The following is a 20,234-nucleotide window of genomic DNA, read 5'->3' as shown; positions in this document are numbered from 1 at the left end:
TTTACATGATCTTATTTCATTTGACAGCTGAACAACTCCTCTTGACAAACATTCAGTCCAACTAAAGAAACAAACTAACCTGTGTTCAAAACATTGAAATGTGCATGCTTTTTGTCTATTTTGCACACTGGAATATCGACTGGCAGAAATATGAGAAGCTTATTCAGAAAATGACCAGCTGTATTGCATATCATCATTTTCTGAATACATTGTTTTTATGTGCAAATCTACTCATATTTCTGCTTGTTGATATTTTAGTGTACATACCAAAATAAAACATTATAAAACTTTAATTTTAAAGAAACCAATCTCATTAAAATCGGATAAGTTTTCGCTACCGCTAAGCAAAGATCCGAGGACATCCCATCACGGGTCATGTCAGAACGACCTTTAGCAAACTTTGACCGACCAATGAAATGACTTACAAGAAAACATTAGCAAATCAGAACCCCAAGATAAGGGATTATTCTGGAAGTTCTGTTCAATTGTCATTTGGCTCATTATGATAAAGGGGGCACGGGTGGCCCAGTCGTCTAAGGCGCCGCGATTCGATATGCAGAGTTGTGTCCCTTGGGCAGGCCAGAAACCTATGATTGTGGGTTCAAATCCTGGTTTGCTACGATTATGTTTCTAGGTCAGCACCATACCCGTGCTCATGGGTTTCACCGAAGTGGTAAACGTCTGAGACCTACATCACTTCGGGCTTTCCTCCCACATTAAGCTGACACACCGTGATATGACTGGAATACTGTTAAAAGCGGCGTTAAACCCAACTCACTCACTCGCTCATTATTATAAAGAACTACTGGTCCCACCAGCCATGTATGGGTGATTCATGTTAAATCCAGTTATTAAAAATATTAACATTTCTCATGAGATGAATAACATGGTCTTTGCCAAGAATATTTCAATTTCTTTTTTGGTGAATTTGAACCTTTGAGATGGCCCCCTGTAATGCGAGCCACACGGAGTCATGTCTGAAGATTAACTATCAGGGCTGTGAAGGTGATTGTCGGGCTATAACAGACATAGCCAGTCTGGGCCGTACTGTCCTCAATTAGTTGTACTGTGATGTCATAGTGCATCACAGTCACACAGACTCAGCTGGACTCCGATGCAGTCTGTGTTTAAAACTGATGCCTCCTTGTGTGTGAAGCAATGCATCTCAAATGTTTTTTTGAAGTTGTACAGCTTATATAAATAGTAACTAAGAACATATTTATTCTTAACTTGTTTTGAATATTTATGAAACGTTATGATATTCATTACTTTCTTGCCAAAAAAAGTTTATCTTCCAAAATAAAGCTGTTAACGGTTGGTGCCTGACCATCATATAGAGTCCATCATGGCAGTTTACAGAGACGTTGCCTTGACACCATTTTCGACATTACACTGTATTACGATATTTTGAACCAAATTTTTCCCAACACAATATAAAATATGTTACCATGGTTACAGAGTGAATAAAATATAGAAAATATTGCCTGTTATCTAGATGTTGACTTTACTACATTGTCACATGTACAACCAATTAATAATAAAATAATAAAAAATAATAAAAATAATTTGTATTAGTTTGTGTTGTGAAAGTTTATACATTTTGAGGAGTTTGGGTAGTAGTGAAACTCGGTACAATTTATTGCAAAAGCTGATATTTTCATCAAACCCATACAGTCTGACATGCAAATAATAATTTGTTTGAAAATTGCTGATTTACCGTATTCGACGTAATAAGCGCCTATGGCGATATTTGCTAATATATTGGCTAGTGAACAATCCCAATTAGCACCCCTTCCGATTGATCAATGTACACAAGACATATTTATTCTTGTATAATACGTATGTTAGATGCACCCTTTAATTATGGGCAATTAAATTCTGGAAAAATATATCTGTCGTATATAACATTTCAGGCTTTCTGCATAAACCACGAAATGTAAGACCTTTCAACTCTGTTGTTTTACACCAAAATAATAATCTAATAAGAGCCCCCTATTTCTAATTTTGAGAACACCCTGGGCGCTTATTATGTCGAATACGGTAACATGTTTTAGATGCCAAGTTCTGGTCCCCTACATATTCCTCATTGCCTCAGTTCGATGATGGCATCTCCTGTCTTTGTAACACAAGCCATGTGAGCCAGTATAAATGGGAAAGATGTTTGTTTGTTTGTAAACGATCAAGTCTGGACCAGACAATCCAGTGATTGACATCATGAGCATCGATCCACGCAATTGGGCTCGATGACATGCATCAACCAAGTCAGCGAACCTGACCATCCGATCCCGTTAGTCACCTCTTACGACAAGCATAGTCGCCTTTTATGGCAAACATGGGTTGCTGAAGACCTATTCTAGCCTGCATCTTCACGGGTCCAGTATAAATGGGAAAGATGTTTGTTTGTTGTTGAATGCTGCAGTCAGCTCATAAAGGTATTTTTAAAAAATTAAATATGTAAATTAGTTCCCAACTTTTAGCTATGAAATTTGAGGTGGAAATAATTGTTGGCGTATTTAATGTGGCATGGGAGTGTTTTTGACATGCATTATGCTAATTAGGTGCATATAACTTGCAAAACAATTTGCATTTTGTAGCTATATTATGTTTTGTGAAAAGCAGTCACCAAAGGATATACAATGTACTTTGATTTCAGAAAAAAAATTGTGAACATGTTTACATCATTTGGGATGTGATTGTTTACACATTGCCATGCTAGATGAAATATTGCTCATGTTATATATTGAGTTGATATACTGAAATATTGTTCATACATTGCATATTGAGGTGATATATTGAAATATTGCTCACATACTACATATTGAACTGCCATTACTGAAATATTGCTCAAAACCCATCCTTGATTATCTCGTGTTTCATATATTACGTCTATAATAACATGTATCCTTGGCCCATCTGTTGTAATAGCTTGGTATTCAGTCTGGTTCATATGACATGACTCTAGTAACAACCATCCAGTACAAATTGGATTGGGAAGAGAATTAGGGCCTTTTTCAGCCCACTGGCAATGTCAAATTGTAAACATTTGGAATTTAAAAAAAAATGTTTTGACCATTATCAGACATGTTTATATAGTTGACAAGCCTTGTTCTTTCTAACACTTGAAAAGATATTTTTAACATGTGGCATCTTTAAGTACATAAGAATGGCTGAAAAAAATGAAAAGGTCTGATATTTCCATCTCCAAGAGGGGCGGTCGGGTGGCCTAGTGGTTAAAGCGTTCGCTCGTCATTCCGAAGACCCGGTTCGATTCCCGACATGGGTACAATGTGTGAAGCCCATTTCTTGTGTCTCCCTCTGTGATATTGCGGGAATATTGCTAAAAGCGGCGTAAAACCATACTCACTTACTCCATCTCCAAGATATACTGGTGATTGAGAAAGCTCAAAGATGCTTTAAGCCCAACTTATCTTATGGACTTATTGCTAGGAAATATGTTTTCGTTTCATTTTGATACCAAATTCCTAGACTATCTTTAAATTCTTTATTTTACATCCGCTGTCCTTAGAAGTGACACTGTGTTGTGTTTGTTGTACTTGTATATGTTGTGTAGCAGAAGGACAGAACTGGGCCCTGGTAGACAATGTCTTGTTTACATGCCCGGTTGAGCACATGCTCAGATCACGTGAGTTGAGTGCTTCGTTTGATAGAGCCAGTTTATTAGCTGAATAGAATTTGATGTGAATATATTGTGTTATATCTGTGAGTTGTTTTATACAGTCCGTGGTTTCTTTGTTTTAACTGTCATGTGACGGCAGTTGTCATTGTATATGACTTTGTGTCATTGTGTCATGTGACGGCAGTTGTCATTGTGTCTGATGACAGTTGCCATCATGTCAATTGATGGCAGTTGTCATTGTGTTTGTGATGACAGTTGTCCTTGTGTCATGTGACGGCAGTTGTCATTGTGTCTGATGACAGTTGTCATTGTGTCTGATGACATTTGTCTTTGTGTCATGTGACGGCAGTTGTCATTGTGTCTGATGACAGTTGTCATTGTGTCATGTGATGGCAGTTGTCATTGTGTCATGTGACGGCAGTTGTCATTGTGTCTGATGACAGTTGTCTTTGTGTCATGTGATGGCAGTTGTAATTGTGTCGGATGACAGTTGTCATTGTGTCTGATGACAGTTGTCATTGTGTCTGATGACAGTTGTCTTTGTGTCATGTGATGACAGTTGTCTTTTAGTCATTGTGTCATGTGACGGCAGTTGTCATTGTGTCTGATGACAGTTGTCATTGTGTCATGTGACGGCAGTTATCATTGTGTCTGATGACAGTTGTCATTGTGTCTGATGACAGTTGTCTTTGTGTCATGTGATGGCAGTTGCCATCGTGTGATGAGACGGCAGTTGTGTCTGTGATTGTCTGTGTCTGTCATTGTGTCTGTGATGACATTTGTATTTTAGTCATTGTGTCATGTGACAACAGTTGCCATCGTGTGATGAGACGGCAGTTGTCATTGTGTCTGATGACAATTGTCATTGTGTCATGTCATTGTGTCATGTGATGGCAGTTGTCATTGTGTCTGATGACAGTTGTCTTTGTGTCATGTGACGGCAGTTGTCATTGTGTCATGTGATGGCAGTTTTCACCATGTCCTGTGACGGCAGTTGTCATCATGTCATGTGACGGCAGTTGTCATCGTGTCTGTGATGAGTTGTCTTTATGTCATATGACGGCAGTTGTCATCATGTCCTGTGACGGCAGTTGTCATCGTGTCATATGACGGCAGTTGTCATCGTGTCATGTGACGTCAGTTGTCATCATGTCCAGTGACGGCAGTTGTCATCATGTCATATGACGGCAGTTGTCATCATGTCATGTGACGGCAGTTGTCATCGTGTCTGTGATGAGTTGTCTTTATGTCATATGACGGCAGTTGTCATCATGTCATGTGACGGCAGTTGTCATTGTGTCTGTGATGAGTTGTCTTTATGTCATATGACGGCAGTTGTCATCATGTCATGTGACGGCAGTTGTCATTGTGTCATGTGACGGCAGTTGTCATCGTGTCATGTGACGGCAGTTCTCATCGAGTCATGTGACGCCAGTTGTCATTGTGTCATGTGACGGCATCTTTTGAAACCACTGACTGTTGTAGTTTGCTAAAGATGTTGCAGTATTCATATACTCAAATTCAGTATTTTTTAAGCCTGTAACCATAGTAATGATACTCTTTGTTGAGGTATAATACAAATCTCAATTGTAACAATACATGATATGATATTTAAAACTTGACACATAGAAAATCTGAGCTGTCATCAAATGGAATGACTGGAGACCCGGCCAAAACATGTTGCGTCAAATACGCAACAACCAATAATGGCACGAGAAATCTGGTATGGATTATTATTTACCATTCTCTTTATTTGCCATAGAAGATGCCCAATTTGTATATACATGAATCTGCTTTATCAATACCATATTTCCTCAATTAGATGCTAGAATTTGAGATTCAGTAGGGTAGTGAGTTGCCACTGTGCCAGCATTAATAGTAGCCTCAACCTCACATAGACAGCTTCTAATAGAGGAAATACGGTATGTGATGTAACAATACAATACATGCACGTGTATTTGTGTGGTGGCGTGTTTTGTGATGCTGATATACAATGTTACAGATGTAGCTTGGTTTGATGTCCATGTATCTCTACTATGGAACAGTGCAAGTATCTCTACTATGGGACAGTCCTTGTATCTCTACTTTGGGACAGTCCAAGTATATCTACTATTGGACGGTCCAAGTATCTCTACTGTGGGACAGTCCATGTTTTTCTACTATGGGATAGTCCAAGTATCTCTACTAAGGAACAGTCAAAGTATCTCTACTATAGGACAATCCAAGTATCTCTACTATGGGACAGTCCAAGTATCTCTACTATGGGACGATCCATGTATCTCTACTATGGGGCAGTCCTTGTATCTCTACTATGGGACAGTCCATGTATCTCTACTATGGGACAGTCCAAGTATCTCTACTATGGGACAGTCCTTGTATCTCTACTACCGGACAATCCATGTATCTCTACTATGGGACAGTCCAAGTATCTCTACTATGGGACAGTCCTTGTATCTCTACTAACGGACAATCCATGTATCTCTACTATGGGACAGTCCAAGTATCTCTACTATGGGACAGTCCTTGTATCTCTACTATGGGACAATCCATGTATCTCTACTATAGGACAGTCCTTGTATCTCTACTATGGGACAGTCCAAGTATATCTACTATTGGACGGTCCAAGTATCTCTACTATGGGACAGTCCATGTTTTTCTACTATGGGATAGTCCAAGTATCTCTACTATGGGACAGTCCATGTTTTTCTACTATGGGAAAGTCCCAAGTATCTCTACTAAGGAACAGTCCATGTATCTCTACTATTGGACAGTCAAAGTATCTCTACTATAGGACAATCCAAGTATCTCTACTATGGGACAGTCCAAGTATCTCTACTATGGGACAGTCCATGTATCTCTACTATGGGGCAGTCCTTGTATCTCTACTATGGGACAGTCCATGTATCTCTACTATTGGACAGTCCATGTATCTCTACTACGGGACAGTCCAAGTATCTCTACTATGGGACAATCCAAGTATCTCTACTATGGGACAGTCCAAGTATCTCTACTATGGGACAGTCCATGTTTTTCTACTATGGGACAGTCCAAGTATCTCTACTATGTGATAGTCCATGTATCTCTATTATTGGACAGTCCATGTATCTCTACTATGGGACAGTCCAAGTATCTCTACTATGTGATAGTCCATGTATCTCTATTATTGGACAGTCCATGTATCTCTACTATGGGACAGTCCAAGTATCTCTACTATGGGACAGTCCATCTATCTCTACTATGGGACAGTCCATGTTTTTCTACTATGGGATAGTCCAATTATCTCTACTATGGGATAGTCAAAGTATCTCTACTATGGGACAGTCCAAGTATCTCTACTATGGGACAGTCCAAGTATCTCTACTATGGGACGATCCATGTATCTCTACTATGGAACAGTCCAAGTATCTCTACTATGGGACAGTCCAAGTATCTCTACTATGGGACAGTCCAAGTATCTCTACTATGGGACAGTCCAAGTATCTCTACTATGGAACAGTCCAAGTATCTCTACTATGGGACAATCAAAGTATCTCTACTATGGGATAGTCCAAGTATCTCTACTATGTGACAGTCCAAGTATTTCTACTATGGGACAGTCCATGTATCTCTACTATGGGACAGTCCAAGTATCTCTACTATGGGATAGTCCAAGTATCTCTACTATGGGACAGTCCAAGTATCTCTACTGTGTAAAATTCCCATATCAGCGATACAAGTGAAACTGGTGTCATAACCATGTTGTCCCACTGAATACGAAGTTAGGAAAATATGGTAAACTACGTTTATAACGAACACGCTTATAACGAACTGAACAATATAACGAACATATTTTTTAGTCCTGGACATTTCTTAGACATCTTAGTTTTCAAGCATGTACCTTCAAAGTCTATGCCCTAGTTTGATTTGAGTAGAGAGCCAGGGACAATATACAATTGTAGACTGCATAGGCGGTTTTTATCTGTTATGGTCCTGAAAAGAGCAATATCAACCTCACGCCAATGCAGCAGGGTCGATATTGATTGGGGGGTGGGGGTCCATAAAAACAGGTATAGACCTCATATATAGTCTTTAATTTAAAGAGAAAATGTTTAAACAAATGGAGACATCTGATTGGCTTAGGTTTGGGGAATACCACTTCTGGGTAATTCCCATTCTATAGTTATTTGACAGAAATGCATATTGACTCCAATTCAGGTCTGACCCAACCTCTGAGGTGGTCCGGTCAGACTGTTGAAGACTATTGGAAAATGTGTAAGTTTTATGATCAAACACCACAAATGTATGTGTATATTGTCAGGGCGGGGAATGAATGCAGCGTTCGCCATTGGTCGGCTGTGTGACATGGATGTCGGGAGGAAACGACTGCTCTCATTACACGAGTCAGAGAGAATGGTAAGAACTGCTCTTGTTATTTGAGAAATTAAAAACATTTACTTAACCTTTAGCCTGCTGAATTGTTTTCACACTTCTTACCCCTGCCTGCTGGATTAATTTTAGCGTAAGGTGCAGTAAAGAGGGTGGGTGATTTCAAACAGTCAGTGCCTCATTAAACAAGGGAAATTTGAACCAATATTTTGCACATTAATACCTGATAGAAAATTACGCATTTCTTAACTCGCATCGTCTTTTTTTTTAGGTAAATAAACAACTGAAAGTTTTTTTATTTTGCAAACTGAGCATTTATGCACACCAAACGTAATTCAGATGACATGTAAAACCTACTTGGAAAATAGTTAGTGCGAGTTTTATTTTGGGGTGTCGTTATGAGTTCGACAGTAGCTACACGGCTAGTGACACACCCTGTCAAATGGGTTCGACAGGGGAGGAGTCCACTAATGCCTACAGTGACAAATGCCTACAGTCTAAAACAAACATTTATATGCTTCAGTGGTTTTACATGTGATACCCTGCTACCTCTCTGCAGAGTTGAACTGGCCCATGTTAGTGTACTATTGCCTACAGTGACAAATGACAAACACTAGCAAATGATATTTAGTGTTTTTTCTTTATTCATACATTTCTTCTGATATTTCATACATCATACATCATCCATAGTTTCATTTATCATATTTCATGTACATTATGATTCAAACATCACATTCACACTCCCATTTTATCACACATCTTACATTATCCATATATACCTTTCATTCAGTTTCATTTATCACATGTCATGTACATTATATACATATCAGACTAACATTCATCATATATCATCTCATACATCATCCATATGTATCATTCAGTTTCATTTATCACGTCATGTACGTTATATACATATCAGACTAACATTCATCATATATCATCTCATACATCATCCATATGTATCATTCAGTTTCATTTATCACATGTCATGTACGTTATATACATATCAGACTAACATTCATCATATATCATCTCATACATCATCCATATGTATCATTCAGTTTCATTTATCACATGTCATGTACATTATATACATATCAGACCTACATTCATCATATATCATCTCATACATCCTCCATATGTATCATTCATGTTCATTTATCATATTTCATGTGTCACAGAGTTGCACAAAGTAGTTGCTTTGTTAGCCTAGTTTTACAACACATCCAGCTGCATCAAGCTGAATCACTTTGATGAAGGCAACAATGTTCGGATGGGCTCTCTGGACAACCTTGTTAAGATGACAATGCCACCCTTCTAGATGATTGTTGGTTCTGGGGCCAATGTTGTCGTGATGATTCCACAATCCCTACCAAAACTGAGCATGGTTATCAATCCAGGTGTTGGTCATGTAGTCAAGGAACTGTACTGCTTGTGGGATCTCTGGAGCACTGTCCAAATTTCCTTCTCAAAGTTTATCATCAATTACTTTAAAACATTATTCTTCTACTCTCATTTTACAGAAAATCCATATTTCCTGCTCCGGTTATCAAAGTACAATACCATCTAAGAAAATAAATTAATACAAAGGTCAAATATTTTCACAATCCCAGTAACATTTCTAAGGCATTAATTAGTCTGTGTTTACAGTGTAGGCATTAGTGAACACTAAGTAGAGTAGACCAATTGAGTGTAGGGGTGCGTGAAACAGTGTGTACTCTAAAACAACAGTTTGTAGGCATTTGTCACTGTAAGCATTAGTAGACCTAACATAACATAGACCAGTAGCATTGAGAGCATTATGTAAGTTTGTTTCTATGTTTGATGATTCTCAAATTAGTAGCATGATCAACAAACATTTTTGTTTTTTGTTAAATATGTTTTCAAAATATACATGATGAAAGAATAATAACAGTATCTAATATTAAACTTTTCAGTGAATTAACAGTTCAAGTCAATAAATTGCAGCTCAACACATATTATTTTTATGGTCTCACAACTTAACAATTAAGTTTGTATCCTGCACTAAGTTTTGGGACTCCTTCAGCAAAGTTTGGATGTACATCATGATTTCAGATCTCATCCCTAGCGAAGATGTTGAGCTGCGAGGACACGGGAGCCAGTAAAAATGCATGTTTCGCCTTGAGTTGTCTGGCAACCAACTCGGAGGGTCACTCCCGTCTCCTGAACAACGCGTATGTGGATGAGGTGTTGCGGACGTTGTCGGAGCTGCTGAGTGCCGAGGACAGCGAGACGGGCTGGTTCGCTGCAATGTAGGTAGAGGGAGGTTAGCGGGGGGGTCACACTGGATGTTATTTTGAAATTATCAATAGACCAAAATGTTAGAACGGGCATTCTGAATGACAGTTACGGTCTGTATGAATGGGCATTCTGAATGACAGTTACGGTCTGTACGACAGATCCCCGAAAGCTAGACATCGTCTATCTCTCACTTCAATGGCATAAACATTTAAACGGGGGTGATTTTCCATAACCTGTGAAAAATACTGCCAAACAATCTCGACCATATATTAGACTTTCCAGAATTTGCATTTCTTTCCTTTATAATTTTGAATCAAGAATATTTTTCAAAGCAATGTCTTTTCAGTGGTTCAAGTTTGCTAAAGGTCATGTCCCCATGCATGTCCTTATACGTTTTTGTCATGGACTTTCCTGAAAAGCCACAATGCAAAAGCACTTTATATTATATTACAATATTCTGTCCATTTTTTTTAAGTTCCTCCCCCAATATGTGTATTATTTTTTATGACCTTCCCCAAGAGACTTGCCAGATATTTTGAGACCCTCCCCTGAGTCCCCCTTACCCACCACCCCTAAAATAAATGACCAGTCCCTTCAAGCTGTAAAAATATTGAATTGCTTATGTTAAAGTTGAAAGTGTTGTTCCTGAATTTATTTTCGGATGAATAAATTTATTAAAGAAGTGCTCTGAAAACAGGTATTTCTCTTTGAAAAATGCTTGAATTTTGTCCTCAAGCATCTGTATGAACCATGTCATGTGTCATGTTTCCAGGACTCTAAGAACCCTAGCCAGTCAACCCAAAGGGTGCTTAAAACTACGAGAAAACCACACAGTTCACTTGGCACTGAAGGTAAGATCTACCACCGAGTATCTCTGCATATCTGTGCTAATCTCTCTGATTGACAAGCCAGTTCCCTTTCACACAGTACCGTTTTACGAACTGAAATATACCAAGGTGGATGTAATGATGCTGCTCCTGGCAGTTACTCGGCAGTGCGGTCAGAGCATTTGCACCAAGTAGACTCTCTTGTTATGCTGACTTTCAGGAACAAGAGTCTGCTACATGTGTATCACTATAGCTAGAATATTGGTGAGTGCTGCATAAAACAACACTCACTCACTGCCTCACATCACTATAGTTCACTCACTCACTCACTCACTCACTCACTCACTCACTCACTCACTCACTCACTCACTCTCCAGACTCGATTATTTACAGACCGCCGTCATATAGCTGGAATATTCCGCTGATTGTGGCGTTAAACAACAAACCAATCAACCAACCAACCAACCAACCAACCACCCACCCACCCACTCACTCACTCACTCACTCACTCACTCACTCACTCACTCACTCACTCACTCACTCTGTAAATGTAACTGGGCACTTGTGGTCCAGGACCCTGTTCCCTTAAGTGATCGTAGCTCAGTTTCATAAGCCGTAAGTATGGGAGTTACGATCATCTCAGCGCTACGATAGCTTTGTGGAATGGGGCCCAGACTCTCATTCATTCGCACCTGTTTGATGATTGAGTGAGTGAGTTGTGTTTTATGCACCTCCCCTCCTGTGGCGTAACCATGGTAACTTGTGTTGCAGGCAATGGAGGTGAGAAGTGACATGAATTCTGACCTGAAAGAGGAGGTCATCATCACACTAGAGATCCTGAAACGTCTGGAGAAGCCTGCACCACCCCACGTGGAAGGTAGGCCTGGGTTACAAGTCCCCCAGGCCCCCAGTTACAAGTTCCCCAAACCCCCGGTTACAGGTCCCCCAGACACCCCCAAACCCAGACCCAAGTCTCCCAGACTCCCAGACTCCCAACTAACTTTCTGTTGTTTTATTTGAAGAAACACATTCTAATCCTTGTCTCAAATTCATATAGTGACTTGTTTATCCATATTGAAGCTATTGTTTATCCGTAGGGAAGCTATTGTTTATCCGTAGGGAAGCTATTGTTTATCTGTAGGGAAGCTATTGTTTATCTGTAGGGAAGCTATTGATTATCAATATTGAAGCTATTGTTTATCCATAGTGAAGCTATTGTTTATCCACAGTGAAGCTATTGGTTATCTGTAGGGAAGCTATTGTTTATCCATACTGAAGCTATTGTTTATCTGTAGGGAAGCTATTGTTTATCCATAGGGAAGCTATTGTTTATCCGTAGGGAAGCTATTGTTTATCTGTAGGGAAGCTATTGTTTATCCGTACAATTTTGCCAATTAAGGGTAAATTTGTCCTTTGTATAAGGAAATAAATTGCCTGGTGTAATCTTCAGGATACTTTGAAGTCGTGTGTGTGTCAACTTACAACATTGTTTTACAGTTACTGGGCCCTACTCAGTACTGGCCCGCTGGGACAAGATCACCACTAAGAGCGGCTTTGATGTCCGCTACCAGCTGTTTGAAGGTGAGTGCAGAGTGTTGGACTAAAACAACTTGGATGACAATAGGTGAACAATGTCAAGGTGAAGTTATGGGTGACCCAGTTGTCTATGGAGCTGCAATTTAACATGCAGAGTTGTGTCCCTTGGGTGTGCCAGGATCCTATGTGTAACGTTCTGATCCAGGACAAAGACATCTCATAACTGATCACTCTTTACATCAGAGTAGACTTACAAACAGGCGCTCTCAGAATGACACAAGATTGTGTGGTGCAGGCTGAATTAATTAGAGGCCATTGTCATAATAATTCTGAGTGTAGAACAATAAGACAACCAAGACATACAATGTTGTGTTTGATCCCAGGTGTGCGTTGTGTGTACAACGGGCGTGAGTGCAGCTATGAGGTGGACGACCTGGCTCCGTACACCCAGTACAGTCTGCGACTGCGAGCCTACACCGAGGGGGATGAGAGCCAGCACAGCGACACTGTGCAGGTCACGACGGAGGAGGCAGGTGAGTTGTCTCCCTTTGAATAGCAAAGGATGCAAACAATCTTTATTAATTTTCACATTGCATGTGTTAAAGTATTGAGTGACGGGTGCTGTCGGTAGAGCAGGACATGCTCACCATTTTTGCGAAACATCTGGTGTCATCACTGATTTTTAGTGATCCATTCATTTAAGTTTTACACTGTATTACCTTTTATGCCCAAAAGAATCTGTTTCAATCAAGACTGTTGTTCTCTGGTGTTGACGTTTTATTATTATTGTGGAACATTATGGCCCTATGAGGTCCTAAGTGCCTCATGGTTGCCATAAGAGCTGACTGGGGGCACAGGTGTCCCAGTCGTCTAAGGTGCCACGATTCTCTGTGCAGAGTTGCATCCCTTGGGCACGCCAGAAATCTATGATTGTGGGTTTGAATCCCTATCCCGATTATGTTTCTATGTTTGTCAGCACCATACCCGTGCTTGTGGGTTTCACCGGAGTGGTAAACGTCTGAGACCTGCATCACTTCGGGCTTTCCTCCCACATTAAGCTGACATACTGCGATATAACTGTAATACTGTTAAAAGCGGCGTTAAACCCAACTCACTCACTCACTCACTCACTCACTCACTCACTCAGATAGGAGCCGACTAAAATGGGTATCAGGTGGTCAGGGTCTGTGACTTTGGAAGGTCATTGCCTTCAGTCACTGGTTTGCCTGGTCCAGACTTGACTATTTAGAGACCGTCAGCAAGTTTGTCAGTACCCTACCCGTGCTCATGGTTTTCACTAAAGTTCTAAACATCTAAGACCTGCATTACTGAATCTTTCCTTTTACATGGAGCTGACACGCTGTTATATAACTGGAATACTGTCGAAAACAGCTTTAAACAAGCTCACTATCTTTAGATATTTGGGAAGGTTCGTATTATATTGTCTTGTAATATTTGTATAATGTTTGTGAAGAGGCACATATTTCTCATTTGCCACACATTAATTTTCTCGTGTGCTGGGGTTTGTAGAGCCTTCTGCCCCGGTCGACCTGAAGATCCTGGGGTCCACCATCACGCAGCTGAAGGTTGGCTGGGATCCCCCGGAGCACCCTAACGGGGTCCTAAAGGGTTACTATGTATTTTATGGTGAGTCAGTGTATAAACCTGAATAACAAGTTGGATGAGATATAAGAGTCTGTTCCGTGTTTTCAAGCCCCCTCTAACCCCTCCCCCATTCAGTGCTACATGAAACGATTACTTTCAGCTTTCAGAGGAATGATATGATATCAAACTAATTTATACTAAGAAAACGTTTTGCAAACATTTTTTATCTTAAAAGTAGGTTGTCAGCCAGCTTCAATTTTCAAAATCCATACAGTAAACCATGTTTACAACGAACACCCTCATAACAAACTGATGGATATAACAAACTGTTTTGGGATCCCTCCATTTGCTGCATATGTTTTTATATTGAACTAGGGTTATAACGAATTATAATTACTGGTTTCTTTGTTTATCATAACCGTAGTTTACTGTATATGTTTTGTTCAGGGTGGTACAGGAAAAAATGAACACCCAGGGCCCAAATGTGTTTGTTTGCAGGTAGAAATGTAGTGGAGCACACAGCAGACGTCTCCATCATCCTGACAAGCCTCACAGCCAACACCGCCTATGAAGTCCAGGTGAGACCCAAACAGATCAACTTGAAAAAGTCTGGCTGACCTGTTTCGATTGTATATTTCGTTTAATGTCACATCTCTTCAGATTGTATGATTGTATAATGTCTCATTTCTTCAGATTGTATGATTGTATAATGTCTCACTTCAGGTTTGTGCAGCGACTTGTAAAGGCAAAGGTGAAAGGTCATCAGTTATCAGATTGTATGATTGTATAATGTCTCATTTCTTCAGATTGTATGATTGTATAATGTCTCACTTCAGGTTTGTGCAGCGACTTGTAAAGGCAAAGGTGAAAGGTCATCAGTTATCGGAACCACGGCAGAACTAGGTAATACAAGCACTGCTGACAGTAAAATTTGATGAGCTAGGTAATACAAGCACTGGTAACAATCAATATTCCATTAGCTAGGTAATACAAGCACTACAGACAATCAATATTCCATGAGCCGGGTAATACAAGCACTACAGACAATCAATATTCCATGAGCTAGGTAATACAAGCACTACAGACAATCAATATTCCATGAGCCGGGTAATACAAGCACTACAGACAATCAATATTCCATGAGCTAGGTAATACAAGCACTACAGACAATCAATATTCTATGAGCTAGGTAATACAAGCACTACAGGCAATCAATATTCCATGAGCTAGGTAATACAAGCACTACAGACAATCAATATTCCAAGAGCCGGGTAATACAAGCACTACAGACAATCAATATTCCATGAGCCGGGTAATACAAGCACTACAGGCAATAAATATTCCATGAGCCGGGTAATACAAGCACTGGTAACAATCAATATTCCATGAGCTAGGTAATACAAGCACTACAGACAATCAATATTCCATGAGCCGGGTAATACAAGCACTACAGACAATCAATATTCCATGAGCTTGGTAATACAAGCACTACAGACAATCAATATTCCATGAGCTAGGTAATACAAGCACTACAGACAATCAATATTCCATGAGCCGGGTAATACAAGCACTACAGACAATCAATATTCCATGAGCTAGGTAATACAAGCACTACAGACAATCAATATTCCATGAGCCGGGTAATACAAGCACTACAGACAATCAATATTCTATGAGCTAGGTAATACAAGCACTACAGACAATCAATATTCCATGAGCTAGGTAATACAAGCACTACAGACAATCAATATTCCATGAGCAGGGTAATACAAGCACTACAGGCAATCAATATTCTATGAGCTTGGTAATACAAGCACTGGTAACAATCAATATTCCATGAGCAGGGTAATACAAGCACTACAGACAATCAATATTCTATGAGCTAGGTAATACAAGCACTACAGACAATCAATATTCTATGAGCTTGGTAATACAAGCACTACAGGCAATCAATATTCCAAGAGCCGGGTAATACAAGCACTACAGACAATCAATATTCCATGAGCCGGGTAATACAAGCACTACAGGCAATAAATATTCCATGAGCCGGGTAATACAAGCACTGGTAACAATCAATATTCCATGAGCTAGGTAATACAAGCACTACAGACAATCAATATTCCATGAGCAGGGTAATACAAGCACTACAGGCAATCAATATTCTATGAGCTTGGTAATACAAGCACTGGTAACAATCAATATTCCATGAGCCGGGTAATACAAGCACTACAGACAATCAATATTCCATGAGCTAGGTAATACAAGCACTACAGACAATCAATATTCTATGAGCTAGGTAATACAAGCACTACAGGCAATCAATATTCCATGAGCTAGGTAATACAAGCACTACAGACAATCAATATTCCAAGAGCCGGGTAATACAAGCACTACAGACAATCAATATTCCATGAGCCGGGTAATACAAGCACTACAGGCAATAAATATTCCATGAGCCGGGTAATACAAGCACTGGTAACAATCAATATTCCATGAGCTAGGTAATACAAGCACTACAGACAATCAATATTCCATGAGCCGGGTAATACAAGCACTACAGACAATCAATATTCCATGAGCTTGGTAATACAAGCACTACAGACAATCAATATTCCATGAGCTAGGTAATACAAGCACTACAGACAATCAATATTCCATGAGCCGGGTAATACAAGCACTACAGACAATCAATATTCCATGAGCTAGGTAATACAAGCACTACAGACAATCAATATTCCATGAGCCGGGTAATACAAGCACTACAGACAATCAATATTCTATGAGCTAGGTAATACAAGCACTACAGACAATCAATATTCCATGAGCTAGGTAATACAAGCACTACAGACAATCAATATTCCATGAGCAGGGTAATACAAGCACTACAGGCAATCAATATTCTATGAGCTTGGTAATACAAGCACTGGTAACAATCAATATTCCATGAGCAGGGTAATACAAGCACTACAGACAATCAATATTCTATGAGCTAGGTAATACAAGCACTACAGACAATCAATATTCTATGAGCTTGGTAATACAAGCACTACAGGCAATCAATATTCCAAGAGCCGGGTAATACAAGCACTACAGACAATCAATATTCCATGAGCCGGGTAATACAAGCACTACAGGCAATAAATATTCCATGAGCCGGGTAATACAAGCACTGGTAACAATCAATATTCCATGAGCTAGGTAATACAAGCACTACAGACAATCAATATTCCATGAGCCGGGTAATACAAGCACTACAGACAATCAATATTCCATGAGCCGGGTAATACTTGGCATATGTATTGCTCATCAGCTTAACTGGTGCCTTTTGCTATATTGAAATTTTTCTAATATATTTTTTTTAATGCTTCCATGGAAACAATTTCAACTTAGTCTCAAACAAGGGGAGGGTTCAGTTCTGAATCATATCTTGAAAACCACCCAGCACACATCAATGAAACTTGGGATATGCATTGCTCATCAGCGTCAATGATGCCTTTTGCTTTTTTGAAATTGTTCTAATTTTTATTTTCCTATGTTTCCAAAGAAACAATTTTGACTTGTCTCAAGCCAGGGTAGGGTTTGTTTCCGTGCCATGACTAGAAAACCATTCAACATATTACAATGAAACTTGGGATATGCATTGTCCATCAGCTTCAATGGTGCCTTTTGCCATTTAGAATCATGATCTTCTAGTGCTGGCACCTATAGATGTGTTTCAGTTGCGGAAGTCCATATTTACTTTTAACTAACAGCCTCTGAGCATGCAGTATCCTTCATTTACTCTATTCAATTTTTGACACGTCTCCAGAACCTCAATTTTGTAGGTTGGGACCCCCATTTGTTGACAATCACAATGTGTTATCTCGACCCCCAAAATGAATAACCTTGGTAGTAGATCCCTGACTCAATGTTCATACACCATATGCTATTCTGTTCTTTTCACATGGGTATGAATTCCATTTCTGGTGTCCCCTGCCATGATTTTGCTGGACTATTGCTTAATGTGGTGTAAATCCACACTCACTCACTCATTCTGTTTTATCCAGGAGCCCACGCACCGTCCCGGCCTCAAGTCCATGTGTTGGGTCGTAATGAGGTCAACTTGACCTGGGGTCCACCGGAGGTACCACTTGGCAGGATAACTCGCTACGACGTCATCATGAATGGCAAGACAGTGTACTCCGGAACTGATCTCTGCTACAACGCCCGCAGGCTGACACCTGATACAGAGTACACATTTGTGGTATGTATCGTATGTGTTACGTATTGTATGTGGTATGTATCGTATGTGTTACGTATTGTATAAGTTACGTATTGTATGTGTTACATATTGTATGTGTTACGTATTGTATGTGTTACGTATTGTATGTGGTATGTATCGTATGTGTTACGTATTGTATGTGGTATGTATCGTATGTGTTACGTATTGTATGTGGTATGTATCGTATGTGTTACGTATTGTATGTGGTATGTATCGTATGTGTTACGTATTGTATGTGGTATGTATCGTATGTGTTACGTATTGTATAAGTTACGTATTGTATGTGTTACGTATTGTATGTGTTACGTATTGTATGTGTCACGTATTGTATGTGGTATGTATCGTATGTGCTATGTATGGTATGTGTTACATATTGTATGTGATACATATAGTATGTTATGTATAGTATGTGTAACGTATTGTATGTGTCATGTATTGTATGTGTGCGATGGTATGTGTTACATATAGTATGTTATGTAGTGTATGTGTTACCTGTTGTATGTGTTACGTAGTGTATGTGTTACCTGTTGTATGTGTTATGTAGTGTATGTGTTACCTGTTGTATGTGTTATGTAGTGTATGTGTTACCTGTTGTATGTGTTATGTAGTGTATGTGTTACCTGTTGTATGTGTTACGTAGTGTATGTGTTACCTGTTGTATGTGTTATGTAGTGTATGTGTTACCTGTTGTATGTGTTATGTAGTGTATGTGTTACCTGTTGTATGTGTTACGTAGTGTATATGTTACGTGTTGTATGTGTTATGTATTGTATGTGTTATGTATTGTATGTGTTACATATAGTATGTTATGTAGTGTATGTGTTACCTGTTGTATGTGTTACGTAGTGTATGTGTTACGTGTTGTATGTGTTATGTAGTGTATGTGTAACATATTGTATGTGTTATGTATTGTATGTGTTACATATTGTATGTGTTACGTATTGTGTGGATTACGTATTGTATGTGTTACGTATTGTATGTGTTACGTATTGTATGTGTTACATATTGTATGTGTTTTGTATTGTATGTGTTACATATTGTAAGTGTTATATCATGTCCATCACACTTCAACATACACTTCAATTTTATCCCACATCTGACACATGATGCCTGTCATGCCTCTAACCTCTAACATTTCAACACTTCAACTTGTGCCCAAACCAATTGTCTTTATAGACAGTAATATATGTGTAAACTTTAGGCTTATGACTCATCATAAGGTTCACGGCTCAACGTTGACTTACAGCTACCATAAATGACACATTTCAGCTACTGCTGATGAAAATGTCACATCTTTATGACTTTATGATTGTTACAACTATCCACCTCAACAATGAGTTAAAATGATGAATCTTTAACCAGTTTTACAAAGGCCCGTTGTGTTGATTAATTTTGAACTTTACTGTGTTGAATATGTGTTGAAGACAGGACCCATGTCTGTCCATGTAACAATGACGACTGTATGTTGTAGACAGGACCCATGTCTGTCCATGTAACAATGACGACTGTATGTTGTAGACAGGACTCATGTCTGTCCATGTAACAATGACAACTGTATGTTGTAGACAGGACCCATGTCTGTCCATGTAACAATGACTACTGTTTGTTGTAGACAGGACCCATGTCTGTCCATGTAACAATGACGACTGTATGTTGTAGACAGGACTCATGTCTCTAACAATGAAGACTGTATGTTGTAGACAGGACTCATGTCTGTCCATGTAACCATGACAACTGTATG

At 39.3% G+C, this 20,234-nt stretch overlaps 1 protein-coding gene across 1 annotated transcript in view; it reads left to right on the top strand.

Annotated features, from left to right (window-relative positions):
• The window catches only part of LOC139458630 (uncharacterized), a 62,168-nt gene that overhangs the window by 23,866 nt on the left and 18,068 nt on the right, over window positions 1-20,234 (top strand). Inside the window, exons 5-14 of the mRNA XM_071240053.1 lie at window positions 7,935-8,029; window positions 10,079-10,275; window positions 11,037-11,115; window positions 11,863-11,968; window positions 12,589-12,672; window positions 13,011-13,160; window positions 14,158-14,278; window positions 14,735-14,810; window positions 15,069-15,135; window positions 18,279-18,475. Of these exons, the coding sequence (XP_071096154.1) occupies window positions 7,935-8,029; window positions 10,079-10,275; window positions 11,037-11,115; window positions 11,863-11,968; window positions 12,589-12,672; window positions 13,011-13,160; window positions 14,158-14,278; window positions 14,735-14,810; window positions 15,069-15,135; window positions 18,279-18,475 (1,172 nt within the window). The remainder of the gene's footprint in view (window positions 1-7,934; window positions 8,030-10,078; window positions 10,276-11,036; window positions 11,116-11,862; window positions 11,969-12,588; window positions 12,673-13,010; window positions 13,161-14,157; window positions 14,279-14,734; window positions 14,811-15,068; window positions 15,136-18,278; window positions 18,476-20,234) is intronic.

The sequence above is a fragment of the Haliotis cracherodii genome, unplaced genomic scaffold, assembly GCF_022045235.1.
Source record: "Haliotis cracherodii isolate W230 unplaced genomic scaffold, xgHalCrac1.p SCAF_13, whole genome shotgun sequence".
NCBI lineage: Eukaryota > Metazoa > Mollusca > Gastropoda > Lepetellida > Haliotidae > Haliotis > Haliotis cracherodii.
The sequence above is the reverse complement of the archived record's forward strand: the minus strand, read 5'-3'. Positions and strand labels throughout refer to the sequence as shown.